The 16,285-nt window shown below is 38.6% G+C and overlaps 2 protein-coding genes across 4 annotated transcripts; one reads left to right on the top strand and one right to left on the bottom strand.

Annotated features, from left to right (window-relative positions):
- Nucleotides 1-2,294: 2,294 nt before the first annotated feature.
- cfap97 (cilia and flagella associated protein 97) lies at nt 2,295-11,850 on the top strand. Of its 3 annotated transcripts, none has more exons than XM_085276753.1 (5): nt 2,295-2,505; nt 4,523-5,456; nt 6,518-6,798; nt 6,948-7,021; nt 10,454-10,581. In XM_085276753.1, the coding sequence occupies exons 2-4, from the start codon at nt 4,544-4,546 to the stop codon at nt 6,981-6,983; spliced, it is 1,230 nt and encodes a 409-aa protein (XP_085132879.1). In that variant the 5' UTR covers nt 2,295-2,505; nt 4,523-4,543; the 3' UTR covers nt 6,984-7,021; nt 10,454-10,581. The 3 variants fall into 3 exon arrangements, with proteins under 3 accessions (XP_085132879.1, XP_085132878.1, XP_085132877.1); XM_085276752.1 differs by lacking the exon at nt 6,948-7,021 and adding an exon at nt 11,338-11,850 and having other exon boundaries at nt 2,298-2,505; nt 10,454-10,616; XM_085276751.1 differs by lacking the exon at nt 6,948-7,021 and adding an exon at nt 11,335-11,850 and having other exon boundaries at nt 2,300-2,505; nt 10,454-10,616.
- A 341-nt stretch (nt 11,851-12,191) lies between these two features.
- Nucleotides 12,192-14,410, bottom strand: slc25a4 (solute carrier family 25 member 4). The gene is made up of 4 exons (XM_085276754.1): nt 14,203-14,410; nt 13,051-13,537; nt 12,826-12,966; nt 12,192-12,709 (listed from the first exon to the last, which is right to left on the bottom strand). The coding sequence occupies exons 1-4, from the start codon at nt 14,311-14,313 to the stop codon at nt 12,549-12,551; spliced, it is 900 nt and encodes a 299-aa protein (XP_085132880.1). The 5' UTR covers nt 14,314-14,410; the 3' UTR covers nt 12,192-12,548.
- Nucleotides 14,411-16,285: the final 1,875 nt, after the last annotated feature.

Raw genomic sequence — 16,285 nt, 5'->3', positions numbered from 1 at the left:
TATACGTTGATCTTACTTCATTTCAAACAGTTAAACAGTTTTCTCATTGCCTTTTGTTCCTGGTGGACATATGAACCTACCATGAAAGATGGAGTCCTTGCTAAAATGCCATAACGGGCAAACCACTCATTGGTCACTTTATTAGGTATACCTGTTTAACCACTTGTTAATACAAATATCTAATCAGCAAGTTGCATAGCAACAACTCAATGTATTTTGGCAAGTAGACATGGACAGGACGACCTGTTTAAGTTCAAACTGAGCATCAGCATGGGGAGGAAAGGGGATTAAAGTGATTTTATGCCATGATTGTTAGTGCCAGACAAGTACAGAGAACGGTCTGAAAAAGAGAAATTATCCAGTCAGTGGCAGTTCTCAGAGTGAAAGTATGTTGCTGATGCCAGAAGAGAATGATCAAACTGCTTTAAGTTGACAACCAAGATATGCAGAAGAGCATCTTTTATGTGTTGAACTTTGAAACGGGTGGATTGCAGCAGCAGAAGACCACACTGGGTGCCACTTTTGTCAATTAAGAACAGGAAACTACAATTCATGCAGGCTCACCAAAATTGGAAAAAAGAAGTTTGAAGAGTTTGATGTCTGCTGCAACATCTGGATGGTAGGGTCAGAATTTGGTGTAAATAGCATGAAATCATGGCTCCATCCTGCCTTATGTCAATAGTTCAGGCTGATGGTGGTGTAATGGTGTGGGGAGCATTGCTGCTGACCATGTCCATCCTTTTATGACCTCAGTGTAATCTTCTGATCAATACTTCCAGGATATGAACCAAAATCTCTCAGGAATGTTGCCAGCACCTTGTTGAATCTGTGCTACAATATTACTATTTATATGATAAATAATTAGTTGGTGTAGTCCTACATAAGACGACTAAAGAACAAACCTTACATCACATTGTACAAATATGTATTCTGTATTCATTTGGAAACAAGTTACAGTTGAAACAGAAAGAAATTAACTCTGTTTTTAATGAATAAAATACATTTCACTGAAACTAACCCTCAGTTTGTAGGATATGCAGGTATTCGTGTTTAAAAAAAAAAATGGTTAATGAAAAAGTTATTTGTGGAAAATGGTCCTTCTTCATAACTGAAGTTCCAATATTAGCCAGGTGTCACAGTCAAATGGATGGTTTTCTTTCAAAGAAAACAGAGATTTATTAACTTTTTTCATCTTTTTCATACTAAATTTGCAGTTACTTATGCCTTCATTGTCTGAGTATGGGACAAATAAAGAAACCCCCCCTATTCAATCCTCATTTCTACCCATCCTGCATTGGCATGTAAATTATATGACAGTGACCAGTCACAGGTTTATACAACAGATCCCCCCGAGTGCTATTGTCCCAGGACATCGGCATTTCATTAGTGTGTGTCACTTCTTGGTCTAATTATGTTATTAAGAGTAAAACCATGACAAATTGTGATTTCAGGGGACGCGCCTCCAGATAATCCTCTTCTTGGTAATGGAGATGCACTAGGGGGAGCAGTTACTGTCGTATAATGGATCCCCAGGAGAAACTTAATGACCTCCCATCTGTTTGTCTCCAGTATCTGTCTCTTGACATGTTTCTTAAGTAGGTTAGAAATTTGTGCACAAAGATAAAAACACACAACACAGGGCAACTCTCTTTTTGTTTGTTTTCTGCATAAAACAGACAGTAAGTTGAGTGGCCAGATTGCAGGAAGTAAAGTAATTTTTATTGTCTATAAAGAACAAAACTTATAACCTCAAGAAAAAAAGGTGAAAAATATAAAACATGAAGAGACATCATTGTATTAAGTCATATTTTAGTAAGTAGACACGCATAAACAAATACAAGGGGCAGGAAGAGTAACAAACGATAAATAAAGGATAGAAATCGGAATAAAGGTGATTCAAATTCAAGTATATTATATGTCATATACTCTGTTGTCCCAGTGTATCAGTTGCATCAGTTTTGTCTTGTTAATGCGCATGTTTTCTATCACTCAAAATCATGAGAAAGAAATAATACAATATAAATTAAGTTTACCTAATATTACTCAATAAGAAACCATTTTGTAAACTGTATGTTAACTGAATTTTATCCCAAATACCTTCAAATATAACACAAATAGTTATTGTTAGATTCAGTACCAAAAAATAAATTTACTTTTGATCAGTTTAACTTACTTTGACTGAAATAATCGGATTTAGCAAATCAGCGGCTGAATTTTCGCTGTTATTGTTTTTATGAAATAATCAAACTCTGATAACCCTCATAGCGATAAAATGCTGGAGTCGACTGCTTCTCTTAACTACTGCAGAGATCTCCTAGGGCGACCGTTGCCAGGAAGTGACGTTGCGTAGTTACCAGGCACCGTGTTACTCCAGCTTTAGCCTGCTAACGCTAAATTTGTTTTTATTGCAGGTTTGCTCTGTATTTATTCAGATTCCTGACATTCTTTCTTAAGAAGAAACTTAATTCTAACGTGAAAACGGTGTGTCGTGCCTTCTTTCGTTGGGTAAGAGAACTAAGATATTCTTGGAGCTTAAGTTAGCTAAACTAAACGAATTGGATAAGTTAGCTATGTTACTATTAACGTTAGTTAACTGCCAGGCTTAACGTGTGTTGTTTATGGGTTAAAACACACGTGAAAGCATTATACCCACCGCATTTTATATTATTGTAGTAATGGAGATTGAAAGTGTAGGTAAACAGATAACCAATAGTGTTAGTGTTTTGGAGCTTGCTACACACTGATGGATAGATTACACAACAGTTTGCTGTTATGCCACTTTAAGCTAAATGAAACCCGGTCTTTGCACTGAGGAAAAGTGTTGAAGAGGCCACTCTAGGGGGACCAACAAGCGAAATGTGGGGCAAAGATTTTATTTATATGTGACAAAGCTTGCTAAAGCTACACGATAGTATAACATGTATTATCTAACCTCAACAAAAACACACACACACGCACAAACTATGCAGATGTCTTTTATTGACTGACCGTTACTGTATCTGACACAAAGGATTACATACACATCATTGGCCTGAATATCTTGGTAATTTGGGGCTTTTAATTAATTTTTGTGGACTGTTCTTTTTCCAGGGTAGAATGATTGTACAGCTACATCTTTAATTACTTTAGTATTGGGTCCATAAGTTTGAATTTAATTTGGATTCTCTAATCCACACATCGTCAAAAGTATACATGTAGTCTCAAGTGTATACATGCACCCCTACTAATATTTGGTTAATTGTCCCTTAGCAAGTTGCGCCTGGAGCACACATCTTTGGTAGTCATCAGCAACTTTCTGGCATAATTCTGGGTGTGTATTTGACCACTCTTCTTGGCAGAGTTAGTAGAGTTCATTCAAACCGGTTGGTTTCCTTTATCAGACCACAGCTTTTAAGTATGGTCCACAAATTTTGAATTGGAAGGCCATTCATGAAGCTTAGTGTTAGCCTGCTTCATCCAAGCCAGTGTGTGCTCAGCTTGCTGGAACAAGATGGTTCAAGTTTGAACCCTCTAGCTGCTGATTTGAGGTGAAGTTGAAGAATTTGGAGGTAGTCCTCTGTCTTTAGTATTCCATCCACTTTGTGTAGTGTGGCAGTACTACTGGCAGCACAACAGCCTCGGAGCATCATGCTAACACCACAGTACTTGACAGATACTACAGTTTGAAAGCCTCACCTTCATGCTACCAAACATTCCTCTTGTCATTGTAGCCAGCTAGCTCAGTGTTGGTCTCATCTGACCATAAAATTCTTCTCCAGAAGGCATTTATTTTATTCCTGTGGGCAGCTGCAAATAATAGTTGAACTTGAAGGTTTCGATGTTGTAAAAGGGGCGTCTTTTTTCATTGGTGCCCTCTAATAATCCTTTAATTGTCCCAAAAGGGGAAATTTGGTACATGGTCATGTAAAACTCTCTTCACTGTAGACAGTGGCACTGGTGATCGAACAGTTTCCAGTTCATGGCAGGCTCGAGCCTTGCTGTTTCCTGGGTTGATAATGAACATCCTCACACAATTTCCTTTCACTTGATGATCATACAGCAGTTTGAAGTGATGATCTTCAGTTCTTTAGAAATGCATTCAAGTTCTGTAACTTGTGCATATCAACATTTCTCCATCGTGTGTTTTCACTGAGTTCACTGGACTGTCCTATTGTTCTTGTTCTTGTTTTCATGGATTTATGCAGTGTTACCTGTTTTATATTGCAAAAAACCTTTAAAATTCTTAACCTTTATTTTGTATTTCAGTATGGATCCTTGTTTGCACATGTCTGTTTAAACCACGTTTCTTGTGAGGATGTTTGTAAGCTAGAACCACATAAAATGTGGAACATTGTCTCAATATGTGGGACAGTGGACAAAGGATAAAAATGCTGTGCAACCCAACATAAAAAGGGACACCTGGCCAATCATTTCAGTCTTTGAAAGCAGTCACTCTAGCAGGTTTTGCTAAGTTGTTAGCTGTTATGTTAAATAAATGGGTTAAAAAATTACTATTTAGGTATCTCACATTACATCCTTACAGGTGTGCAGAGGGGAAATTGCCATGTTCAACCCCAGTGAACTGGAAGGTGAAGTGGATCACTCGTTTTTCGACAGCGATTGTGCTGAAAGCAGCACAGATGCAGAACATAAGGTGGAGAAAGGTTTGAAGGCTGAGAAGAAGATCTCAAAAGCACATGATAAGTTACATGCAAAACACAGAGAGAATTATCGTGGCGATCTGTCATCAAGGAGTGATCAGACAAGAAAACATCTAAAGCAAGCGGAGACCTATAATAGGAGCAGTAGATCATCCGTTTCCACTACATCGGATAAAATCAGCAATGAAAGCAGTGATAGTGAAGATTGCGCCAATTTAGAACCTAAAAGGTCCAGTAGAACATTCATGGCTTTACTGGCTGAAGCCAAAGAGGTAGATAATACAGATGTTTACATTCAGAGTCCAAAAGAGACCAAAGGAGAAGCATTACCATTCAGTGCCAGCTCTAAAAGGAGAAATAAACAATCTCCTAAAAAAGTAATAAGAAATTTGCACAACCAAAGTCCTTCAGCTCCTCCAAGCAGGTCTGAGAGTCCTTCTCTTTCATCGACTGAGACCAGCACAGATGCAGACTCTGAGGGCTCCTATAGCAGTAGCAGTCACCAGAGCAGCTTAGAGTCCCCTGCCCTCCCGAAAACAAGTGCAACTTCTTCTTCATGTCCAGGAATAAGAAGGACCAGAGTAGGCTCAGCAAGGCCTCGTGATTTTCCTGTTCTCCATACGGCAGACTCAGATGATTCAGTGACAGATGTGACCCCACTCTCCTCACCTGACACCAGTCCTCTTCAGTCACTGGACTTGAATGTCACAGAGGTCGAAGAAGAAAGTCATAAAGAGGAGCAGCCGCGGCAGAGTGTGCCCTCCAGTGGTCTTAGAAACATACAAGATGATGACTCAGATCAGGATGTGGATGAGTGTGAGTATGGTTGAGCTTTACGTTATAATAGTTGTATTTCTAAGCCCACATGGAGTTATGCCCTAGGCCTCTTTTCACAGCAGTCATTTTGACATGTCGTAGAAGTGTAAATAGATGTTTAATTGGTTAAAGGTATTATGGGAACATTTCCTTTATTACGCCACACTCATTCCAGTGAGACAGCATGCATTACTAGGGACAAGGCCATAATTAACCTACAAACACATTTCAGAATAGCGGCTATGAAAAAGGTCCATTGATGTGGTGAAAATGACATAAAAAATTTGTTACACTTAAAATTGCAGTCTAAGTATAAAAAAACACTTCAGTCCCAAACCTGAAAAATAGGAACTGTTGCATCAACATGCATTTCATTAAAGATTTTAGCTGGTAAGTGTAGTGTAAGCTTTATATGAGCTTCTCTCTCTCTCTAAAACAGAAGTTTATTTCTCCTCCGTGAGTTCAGTAAATCAGCTTTTTCCCCAAAGTAATTGTAACGTGTATGAAAACAGTTGTCCACACAAAGATTTGTGAGTTTTAGTTGAATTCTGCTTCACATAAAAATCTTTTTCAAGGTTTTCTCTTTTAGTTTCAACATACTGCTGTTTTTCAAAATGTAGCTCAGAAGGGGTTTGCACAGAGTGTGGTTAACATTGCAGAGCAAGCTCTTTTGAACACTGATGAAGAAATAAAGTGCACAAAAAGATTCCACTTCACTTATTTGTGACTTTTCAAAATGTACATGATGGAGGTTGCAGAAATGTAGCTCAAGAATATGGCTCTTCAAAAATTCAGTTTTTCATATCAAAGAACCCAAACTTATATAAGCAGCAGAAGTAAGTACAATTTTATTTATACAGAGAAATTCACAACAAAAATGCTAAAACCTAAAAAACAAAGACTCAAAAACAAGTTGGAAAAAGATGCGTTTTTAGCTGTTTGCAGAGGGTGTTCTGATGTACTGATGTTTGACCTGAGCATCAGTACAACAGAACATTTTCCACCACTAGCACAAAATGTGAAACTCAAATTATGATACAACTGTTTGTTTTTCCTTTCAGGCTCTCTCAATTTAGAAAGTCAGCTTGGAAGAAAACTGGTCTTCCACTATCCTGGAGGGAGAAACAGGAAAAACTACTCCTTCAGCAATGGGGAGGTTCGGCGCATTGATTTAGAGAATCAGCGACTACTTCGCGAGCTGTCTCGCCTCTCTCCGGGTCCCAGATCGGGAAGCGCACCAGTGAAGAAAAGCCACGGGGAAAGTAACTCTCCTCGAATTCGCCTCACTCACAGTGCAGTGAACAGGCAACGAGAACAGCAACGGATTGAGCGGGAGAACCTGGTAAGTTTCACTTCTTGGGTCAAAACTCAATCCTTGATTTGCTTAATTGTTTTGATAATAGGCGGTCTTAATAGCAAGAGAAACATTTGTGATAAACTGAGTAAGAAATTAATTTGCTTTTGTGTTTCTTTGTCTTTTGCAAACAACAGAAGAGTTTCACCAGGCGACAACTCTTCACCCACTAATGTATTGAATTGGATGATTCCCCCTCCAACTAATTCTAGTATGTAATGTTGGGGAAAAAATTACTCCTGTGTCCTTGCAGTATACTTATAATCTGTAGAAAGAAATTCCAGTTTTCAATCATATAAATATATTTATCCATCCATCCATTCTCTTCCGCTTATCCTTTTCGGGGTCGCGGGGGCACTGGGGCCTATCCCAGCTGTCATAGGGCAAGAGGCGGGGTACATCTAACTGTTCTTCCCTCTCAATCAACTTTTGCAACATATTTTTGAATTGACTTTCAATTGCACAGCAGCATTAGCTGCTATAATAGCATTGTTATATTGCTTTCATGTTTGTTTTTCTTCAACAAATTTTTAGAAAAGATAAGAAAATGTATTTTCTTATCTAGTTTTTCAAATATCTCAAAATGCTTATGGTTGAAAGCAACTTTCTTCAATATGGTTTTGAGGAGAAATACTGTAAAGAACAACACCCCTAACAGAAGTTCTCAAAACTAAGAAAGATAATTATTAACATGAGTGGATATCAAAAAGAGCAGAGAGATTTAATGTTGCTGTGAACAGGCTTGTCACTCTGCGAGAGATCGTGTAGGTTAATAATATGTAAATCACTCAAAAGTTAAGATGTAAGTCAGAAAAGTCCCAAACAGAAACCTTAGGACTGGTTTTGAGGTTTCATAATTCAAATGTAATAATTATATTTCTTTTCTTGTTGGATCTAAACGTCTATAGGTGTGAAATTAATAGAATAAAAATGACTTTTAGTTTGCTAGATAGGGTCAGAGTGGCATTATTTTTTGTTAGGGGACGTCTAAATAAGTCTTTTTGGGTTCCTGTTCTAAAAACAATCTTTTCTTACTGTATTTTAAATTCTTAAAGAGACTGTAAATACAACATGTAACTATAGAAGTTGACTTTTCCCACTAGACTTGTTACTCAAGTTGGTAACTTCCTTGAAAACCAGTCTACATGTTACTGTATTGCATCCTACTTTTTAATTATTTACTCTTTTTTTTTTATGTTTTTTACGTTGCCTTTAGTAAACTATTGAAGAAACATAAAGAAAACATTTTATGAAAAAAAAAAAGAAGTTTCCTCATAAATACTTTAAGTAGAGAACAGAATAGAGAGAATAAAGAATAGAGATGTTTTGATTTGAGTTTAGCATCAGTCCAAGAGTGCCACCTCTGCAAACGTACATGGAAAGACTTGGACAGATGGCAGCAGGTGGCAGCCAGCAGCAGTGCCGCAGACTGACATTTGACAGAGTTCAGTCTCTGCCGCTTTAGTCTCTCATCCCATATATTGACTTATCTTGGCAACATTTTTTATGTCTACATGCAGCACAGTTTCAAAAGAGGAGATGGGGAAGTAAAGACATATTAATTATTGGTAGCCAGCCAAGGCACTGGTGTTACTAAGTGAAAACCTGACTTCTTTTCTACTCATGTGTTCCTGTAATAATGATTATATATTTTTTAAATTGATCCCTAATGTTGCTGCTATAAGCCAGAATGTTTCTATGGTTTTAAGAACAGACTGTCCTCTCTCTTGAGCCCATCTCTCTGCGTCAGGAGTGGTTTTCGCCTTCTCTATTCTTAGAGATTAGTAATTGAATCTGCCCGTGTGATCAGTGTATACACCCCACACATCACACATGTAAGACACCTCTGGCAACCACAAGTAGTACCACTTCTGTGTATTTCAAGTGCTAGTTTACCCTCTACACATAGTATTCTTTCAAAGAAATTATATACACTAATAATAACAATAATAATAATAATGATAATACAATGGGTACATTTTCATTGAAGATGTCTCCTGTAATGCAAACATTAAAAATATAGTAGGTGGTAATTCTGGCTGTATTTAGAAGCCTGCAGTGCCTTTTCATGCCCTCTGGAAGACTTTTGATCTTCAGCACGAAGGTCTGGTGATGCTTGAGCTTTTTCCTCATCACACTGCTTCATATGGAGCTTTTGTACACTGAGAGATTACAGCAGACCCTGCGTGTGGGAGTGCATGCGTGACATTTAGCCACTTGTCTACACTGATTTGCTTCATGCTGTTTTGTTGGGGTTGCTGTGTACCTTTCGCAAAGTCCTGGTGCACAGCAGTTGGTAAATTGTTGACTGGTAAATTTGACTTATTTAATAAAATAGTGACTTATTTTTAAGAGGTAGATTGTTTTAAAATACATCTTAGTGTATGTGCTGTTTTTTTATGTATTCATTCTAGCCAAGAGCAAGAATGAATATAATCAAACCAGTCAAATCAAATAATAAAAAAGTAATATTTAAAAAAATATTTAAAAAAATAAACTCTTACCATATATTTCTTTTGCACGGTGTTCATTTCAGGTTGTTTTATCTATATTTACTGTAACTGTGCTGCGTAGTTTAAACTACGGAAAAGAAATAGTAAAATCATATAAGGCTTACATGATTTACTCATGAAAGTGGCCACTTTCGCATTACTTTCATACATTGTTTTAGTAAGTATCCAAAACATACAAGTTTCATTATATAATTTTTCAAGGGATCTTATATCTGTTTTCACACTTATATGCTTTTCATACAAGTTTCACACAAGACAGATACAAACTTTGTAAGATTTATATATATATCTTTTCCATATGGGTTAGCTCAAGAGTGTCACCCCGGTTTCATCTAAAGTGGACATACAGCACTTAAACTGTTTGACCACCTAAAAACAAAGAACACAAATATTTTAGAAATCTGTCGAAAACCTGTTTAAAACTTAAAATTGCTCAATTCACTGAATTAATGTTTAATACAGAAACAGCAGACTAGACTTCTCAAAGAAGTCTGAAATGAATCAAGCCTAATATTCAACTTTTTCTGCTGAGTATTGCAAAAAAACCCAAACAAATGGTAATTTAGCTTGTTAATGAAAAAATAATCATGTACTTTACTATTTGTTTCAGCTTTTTTTGTAAAATGGTAAATTTAAAAGTTCATGAAAAATAATTATTATATTTTAGACTTAAAAATGTTATTTTAATTAAAGAGCTTGCACACCAGCTTGATGTTGATCTAACCATTACCTAAACATAAAAAAAGTATTTTGCCAATACAGTAGTTAATTTCAGGCAGCTTTGGCATAACCCTAACATTGGGTGGTGGTCTAATACTTTTGTTAAGCACTTCAAAGAAACAATCTCACTGACTTAATGTTTAAAAAAACAACAACAAAAAACAAACAAAAACCTTCACAAGTTGATTACACTAAACATCAGTGGGCCTGATGGGACGTATATTTGGCATCATTGGTCTATATCACATACAATATTACAAACTGTGTGTATTTTTTTCTGTCAGTACCTTAGGTCCAGTACCAAAATTTGAGTTTGAAATGTAGTTACCTCCCGCAGTGGTGGGGGAACAGTTTACTTTTACAGTATTTTTGGAGTATTAATGAGGTAAGAATCTTTCTATTCCTCTCAGGCTTTCCTGAAGAGGCTGGAGTCTGTGAAGCCCACACCTGGCCTGAGGCGCTCAGAGCAACTGGCAGACTATCAGCGCCAAGCCGGATACCTGGGAGGTTCTTCATTTCCCATCTGCAGGTCCACCACAAAGAAAGATCGATCTAGCAGCAGGACTACCTCCGGTTGGTGTCTTACATCTTTGGTTGTTTTCCAACAATTTTAATTTTAAGTACTTTGGTTTAGATAACAGATATGTACCTTCTAGTACATGCTATATGCTCCTCCAGTTACAGTTTGTCATACTGCAATTAAAGCACAGCTACAGAATATTAATAATAAATAAAAAACCTTTGCATGCAGACCTCAGTGTTTTTGTTCAACGAGCACACCACCTGCAGGAGTGTGTGTGGGGAGACATTTGGAGAAGCCTGCTGTTATTTGCTTGTGTTGCATTAATTAAGGTAGAAAAAGGCATTAGCATGTGGTACGCACTCATGTCAAACTGACGGCTGCAAATTTATCTCCAGATGGTTGCAAAGACTGGATTAAAGAGAACGAGAAGACTGTAAAAAGCAGCTCTTAACACTGCTATGAAATGAATTTCATGGCTCAGTAACTGACAAACTGTTTCTCCTCTTAACACCTTTTTGTCTTTTTAATGTTTGTGTTTCATTGTTGCTTCCTGGTGTTAAAATAACATTTGAAATAATTAACCAATAACAGATTCCAACTGTCATAAAACACGTGTGTGTGTGTTTGCCTGATTGTTTTTAAATACAATTTCAAATATGTACATATTTTCTTAGCAGTGTAATAATGGTTTTTAAAGTTGTGCTATTTTATGATTAAACTGTAATGATAAGCCTGTAATCAGAGAGCATGTTTCTGTTATCCACTCAGCAGGTCCCAGGTCAGTCAACTCCAGGGCATCACTCCCCTCCACTGACTCCAGCAGCAGACCTTCACCCAGGTCAAAAAAACCAGGTGCAGCGCGGGCAGCATGGTGCTGAGAGCGCTGTTTAACATTTAATCTGCTAAAATCTGGTTTCTGTTATCCATATTCAGTTGATATCTTTGCATCGCAAAATATTAAAAAAGGAACAAAGCTCAAAGGTTCTTGTCACGTAAATGTGTTCAGCATACTTTCATCTGGCTTAATCAACTCTTCAGTGATTTTCGTGTAACCATGCTTATCCATTATAAACATTTTCTTTGAATCTGAAATATGGTATGTGTGGCTTCCACAGCAGTGTCGCAGTACCGAAGTTAGCTGCACAAGCAGAAGATATTGTTTTGTTGAAGGTATAAATGTACAAATTATTGTTTATTATGACTGAATTTCAGTTCCTATAAATGTAACCTTTTTTTTTTACATTGCTTGATTAAATGGGATACACAAAAAATTGTGTTTTTAAGTTATTTAAAGGTTTACTTGTTTATATTTATTCTGTTTCCTGTTAACTAAAGCTGTTTTCCCACCAATTAACAGTGTACTGTTTTGCATCTTTAAAGATGCAAGTTTTGTTCAAATCATTCTTGCTGGAAGATGCATTTATTAGCTTTTATCATGGAAGACAATCGATGGGACAGCAGAAAAAAAATGGGTGTAAATAATACATTGAAAAGTCGCACTTTGCTGCTTCACTTCTGAAGCATTGTGTATGTTGGCTTGGTGTCCATGTGGGGAGTTAAACAGAAAATCTAATATGAAAACCAACAAGACTGTGACAACAGTGCATTCATCAAAAAGACTGGACTGTTAGAATAATACGTTTTTATTCTTAATAAAATAATTTATGAGGATCAGAGTGGTCACAGCATAACACATGGGTCTCCTCAACTTGCTTCACAAACTTACTAACATGGGAAGCATGACCTGAAGTGACATCATCATGTGCGTCATCACAAAATCTCCACCTGCTTGACTTTTACTGAACGACTGCCTGTTGGCATGTCCTAGATGGGATATATACACTTTTGGTTCACCCACCCTCCTTACCTGGGCTGTCATACTGTAGACGCCCACACTGTAAATTCACCAAGCTGTTATCACTGTATCACCAGAAATAAGACTTAAACAAAGTAAAGGGTTTCCTTGGGGATTGGTTGAAAGTTTAGTATGCAAACTTCTTGAACTCATCGTAAAGCACCAGCACAAAGGCACCACCCATGCCTCTGATCACGTTAGACCAGGCACCTTTGAAGAAGGCTTTTGGTCCCTCGTCCTTGATGATTTTCTTCCAGCAGTCGATTGTGCCCTTGTACATGATGTCAGCTTTGGAAATAAAAAGAGAAGAAGACAACGGACATGAATAATGTTGCATAATGCCCTCACATGAATGCTTAATAACTGTGCAATAACTGGGCCAAACGAATCGAACATGGTTTCACCTCCTTTGCGTCCAGACTGCATCATCATACGACGTCTGACTGTATCGAAGGGGTATGAGATGAGACCAGCTACAGCAGTGACGGTTTGGGCGATCATCCAGCTGACGATGATGTGCGTGTTCTTGGGATCTGGCAGCATACCTATAAGAAGCACAAGTTAAGTCACCCACGTGTAAAATGCACATGTACACTGTTAATACATTCTAGTGTAACAGCTGTGCGCACCTTTAGCCGTGTCGAAGCATCCAAAGTAGGCCGCTCTGTAGATAATAATACCCTGCACTGACACGTTGAATCCGAGGTAAAGACCCTTGAGCCCATCGGTTTTGAAGATCTTGGCAATACAGTTTCCAAGACCAGTGAACTCTCTCTCTGCTGTGCCCTTGCCGATGTCTGCAGCCAGCCTCGTTCTGGCGAAGTCAAGAGGATACACGAAACAGAGCGAAGTCGCACCAGCGGCACCACCAGATGCCAGGTTGCCAGCGAAGTAACGCCAGAATTGTTTTTTTTGATCCACGCCACCGAGGAAGATCTTCTTGTACTTGTCTTTGAAGGCGAAGTTGAGGGCTTGGGTTGGGAAGTAACGGATGACATTGGCCAGGTTGCCTCTCCAGAAAGAAATGAAGCCCTGTTCCTTGGGGATTCTAACCACACAGTCAATGATTCCCTTGTACTGTGTTTCTGCTGTGATCTGCTTGCTGGCATGCTGGACCTGCAAACAAAGCATAAAAGTTCTGTATTGGACACACGTGTGCCATAGTTCCATGTAAATGTAAACCTTGACACGACAGGGACCATTTTTTCTAAATAGTATGCAATATTTGAGCAAAATTTTAATTTTAAATACATCATTTTGGTATTTACATAATCTTAGACTACTATGTTTAATATTCTCCGGACAGACATCATGTAGTTGTAGGCCCAGCAGAGGCACACTCCTGTCACTTGAGACCTCACTGTGTATTAGATTACACACTTCAAGTTAAATTTAGCAGTCCACTTTCACTGACTATTGCAGCGGTCATCTGTAATAATAAAGGATTAATTAACTTAATAAAAGCACAAACAGCATGATGAACTAGCTACTTATGGTCGTTTTTCTGCAACGCTTATTAGGAGGGCTTGCCACCCTTACTGTCACCAGAAGAATTCTGCGTAACTTGGCGCGTAAAACTATTTCCACATCAATCCATGACCTCTCACGTGCCCACTGGCATTACGCACGAGACCAAATGAGTCCAAAGGGCCATTTCTTTCTTGAAAAACAATTCTTGTGTTGCATTTTGTGTTTGAGTTATCGCAGAAGCCCCACAATTACGCACGCTTTACGCAGACATGCGACCGTGCCAGAGGCAGCAGTTGGTTCAGTCATTTTACCTGCAGCAACAGCTTGACTCTCTCAATGGGAGCGACAGCTGTTTTGGAGATGGCAGCGGCGATGCCACCGGCCAAAAAGTCTTTCATAAAACTAGTCACCGCGTCCGACATGATTGGTTGTTTCTTGTGGAGATCCGAGACTTCTGACTTTTCCAAAAGTGGCCAAGATCCTCAAGGAAACCCTACGCTTCTCCAAGTGGACGAGGCAACCCCCATGTGTCTTAATATATGCGGGGCAATTATCGCGAGAATCTTGAGTGATGGATTTACAGTTGGTCGAACAGATAAACGAGGCCGAATAAATTTCCGAGGTTAAAGTTCAACTCGTGCGCCATGTTTCTGAAGTCAAGAGTCGGCCTACCCGGGGACGTTTAAAGGACACAATGTGTGTAATTTGATAATTATTAAAAGTCAGATGTCACTAATCCTTATGATGGAGAAGTCCTTTATCTAAAGTCCGACTGGAGAACAGCTTTTGCATTCTGTCTACACACACTTGTGGGGTTTATTGAGTTTCCAGAAAACTGAAAAAAAAATCTGTCTTTATTAGAATAATATTAAGGTAACAATTGAATTTCATAGCGTATTAAATGTGTATCATGACTTCAACCCCAGTATGACATTTACAGAGAGCTGTGTACTCTGTAAATCTGTAAATCTCATGGTGTAATTTTTATCCAATGACTCCAGTTGCTAAGGCCTCGGGAAACCTAAAAGAACATAAAAGAGATTTTTATCTATCTATCTATCTATCTATCTATCTATCTATCTATCTATCTATCTATCTATCTAAATACAATCTGTTCTAGGACAGGGCAAGTGGATGGAACACATATTTACTGAAAAAAAGAAGAAGATTAGAATGATTTTTGTATCATCACACTGGCAGTTTTGTCGCATATTCATTTATGATAAATACAGGGAGTGCAGAATTATTAGGCAAATGAGTATTTTGTCCACATCATCCTCTTCATGCATGTTGTCTTACTCCAAGCTGTATAGGCTTGAAAGCCTACTACCAATTAAGCATATTAGGTGATGTGCATCTCTGTAATGAGAAGGGGTGTGGTCTAATGACATCAACACCCTATATCAGGTGTGCATAATTATTAGGCAACGTCCTTTCCTTTGGCAAAATGGGTCAAAAGAAGGACTTGACAGGCTCAGAAAAGTCAAAAATAGTGAGATATCTTGCAGAGGGATGCAGCAGTCTCAAAATTGCAAAGCTTCTGAAGCGTGATCATCGAACAATCAAGAGTTTCATTCAAAATAGTCAACAGGGTCGCAAGAAGCGTGTGGAAAAACCAAGGCGCAAAATAACTGCCCATGAACTGAGAAAAGTCAAGCGTGCAGCTGCCAAGATGCCACTTGCCACCAGTTTGGCCATATTTCAGAGCTGCAACATCACTGGAGTGCCCAAAAGCACAAGGTGTGCAATACTCAGAGACATGGCCAAGGTAAGAAAGGCTGAAAGACGACCACCACTGAACAAGACACACAAGCTGAAACGTCAAGACTGGGCCAAGAAATATCTCAAGACTGATTTTTCTAAGGTTTTATGGACTGATGAAATGAGAGTGAGTCTTGATGGGCCAGATGGATGGGCCTGTGGCTGGATTGGTAAAGGGCAGAGAGCTCCAGTCCGACTCAGACGCCAGCAAGGTGGAGGTGGAGTACTGGTTTGGGCTGGTATCATCAAAGATGAGCTTGTGGGGCCTTTTCGGCTTGAGGATGGAGTCAAGCTCAACTCCCAGTCCTACTGCCAGTTTCTGGAAGACACCTTCTTCAAGCAGTGGTACAGGAAGAAGTCTGCATCCTTCAAGAAAAACATGATTTTCATGCAGGACAATGCTCCATCACACGCGTCCAAGTACTCCACAGCGTGGCTGGCAAGAAAGGGTATAAAAGAAGAAAAACTAATGACATGGCCACCTTGTTCACCTGATCTGAACCCCATTGAGAACCTGTGGTCCATCATCAAATGTGAGATTTACAAGGAGGGAAAACAGTACACCTCTCTGAACAGTGTCTGGGAGGCTGTGGTTGCTGCTGCACGCAATGTTGATGGTGAACAGATCAAAAC

Source organism: Mchenga conophoros, linkage group LG6, assembly GCF_057382185.1.
Source record: "Mchenga conophoros isolate Kocher_MC1m ecotype Shallow Benthic linkage group LG6, M_conophoros_male_GT1.1, whole genome shotgun sequence".
Classification (NCBI taxonomy): Eukaryota; Metazoa; Chordata; class Actinopteri; order Cichliformes; family Cichlidae; genus Mchenga; species Mchenga conophoros.
The sequence above is the reverse complement of the archived record's forward strand: the minus strand, read 5'-3'. Positions and strand labels throughout refer to the sequence as shown.

What these genes read in the sequence shown, in the direction of transcription:
- slc25a4 (XM_085276754.1), bottom strand. Translation starts at nt 14,313, where the DNA reads ATGTCGGACGCGGTGACTAGTTTTATGAAAGACTTTTTGGCCGGTGGC. An exon ending in GAGTCAAGCTGTTGCTGCAG is followed by an intron (nt 13,538 to 14,202) that starts GTAAAATGACTG and finishes CTTTGTTTGCAG; the next exon opens with GTCCAGCATGCCAGCAAGCA. An exon ending in GCAGTCTGGACGCAAAGGAG is followed by an intron (nt 12,710 to 12,825) that starts GTGAAACCATGT and finishes TTATTTCCAAAG; the next exon opens with CTGACATCATGTACAAGGGC.
- cfap97 (XM_085276751.1), top strand. Translation starts at nt 4,544, where the DNA reads ATGTTCAACCCCAGTGAACTGGAAGGTGAAGTGGATCACTCGTTTTTC. An exon ending in AGATCAGGATGTGGATGAGT is followed by an intron (nt 5,457 to 6,517) that starts GTGAGTATGGTT and finishes TTTTCCTTTCAG; the next exon opens with GCTCTCTCAATTTAGAAAGT. An exon ending in GGATTGAGCGGGAGAACCTG is followed by an intron (nt 6,799 to 10,453) that starts GTAAGTTTCACT and finishes TATTCCTCTCAG; the next exon opens with GCTTTCCTGAAGAGGCTGGA.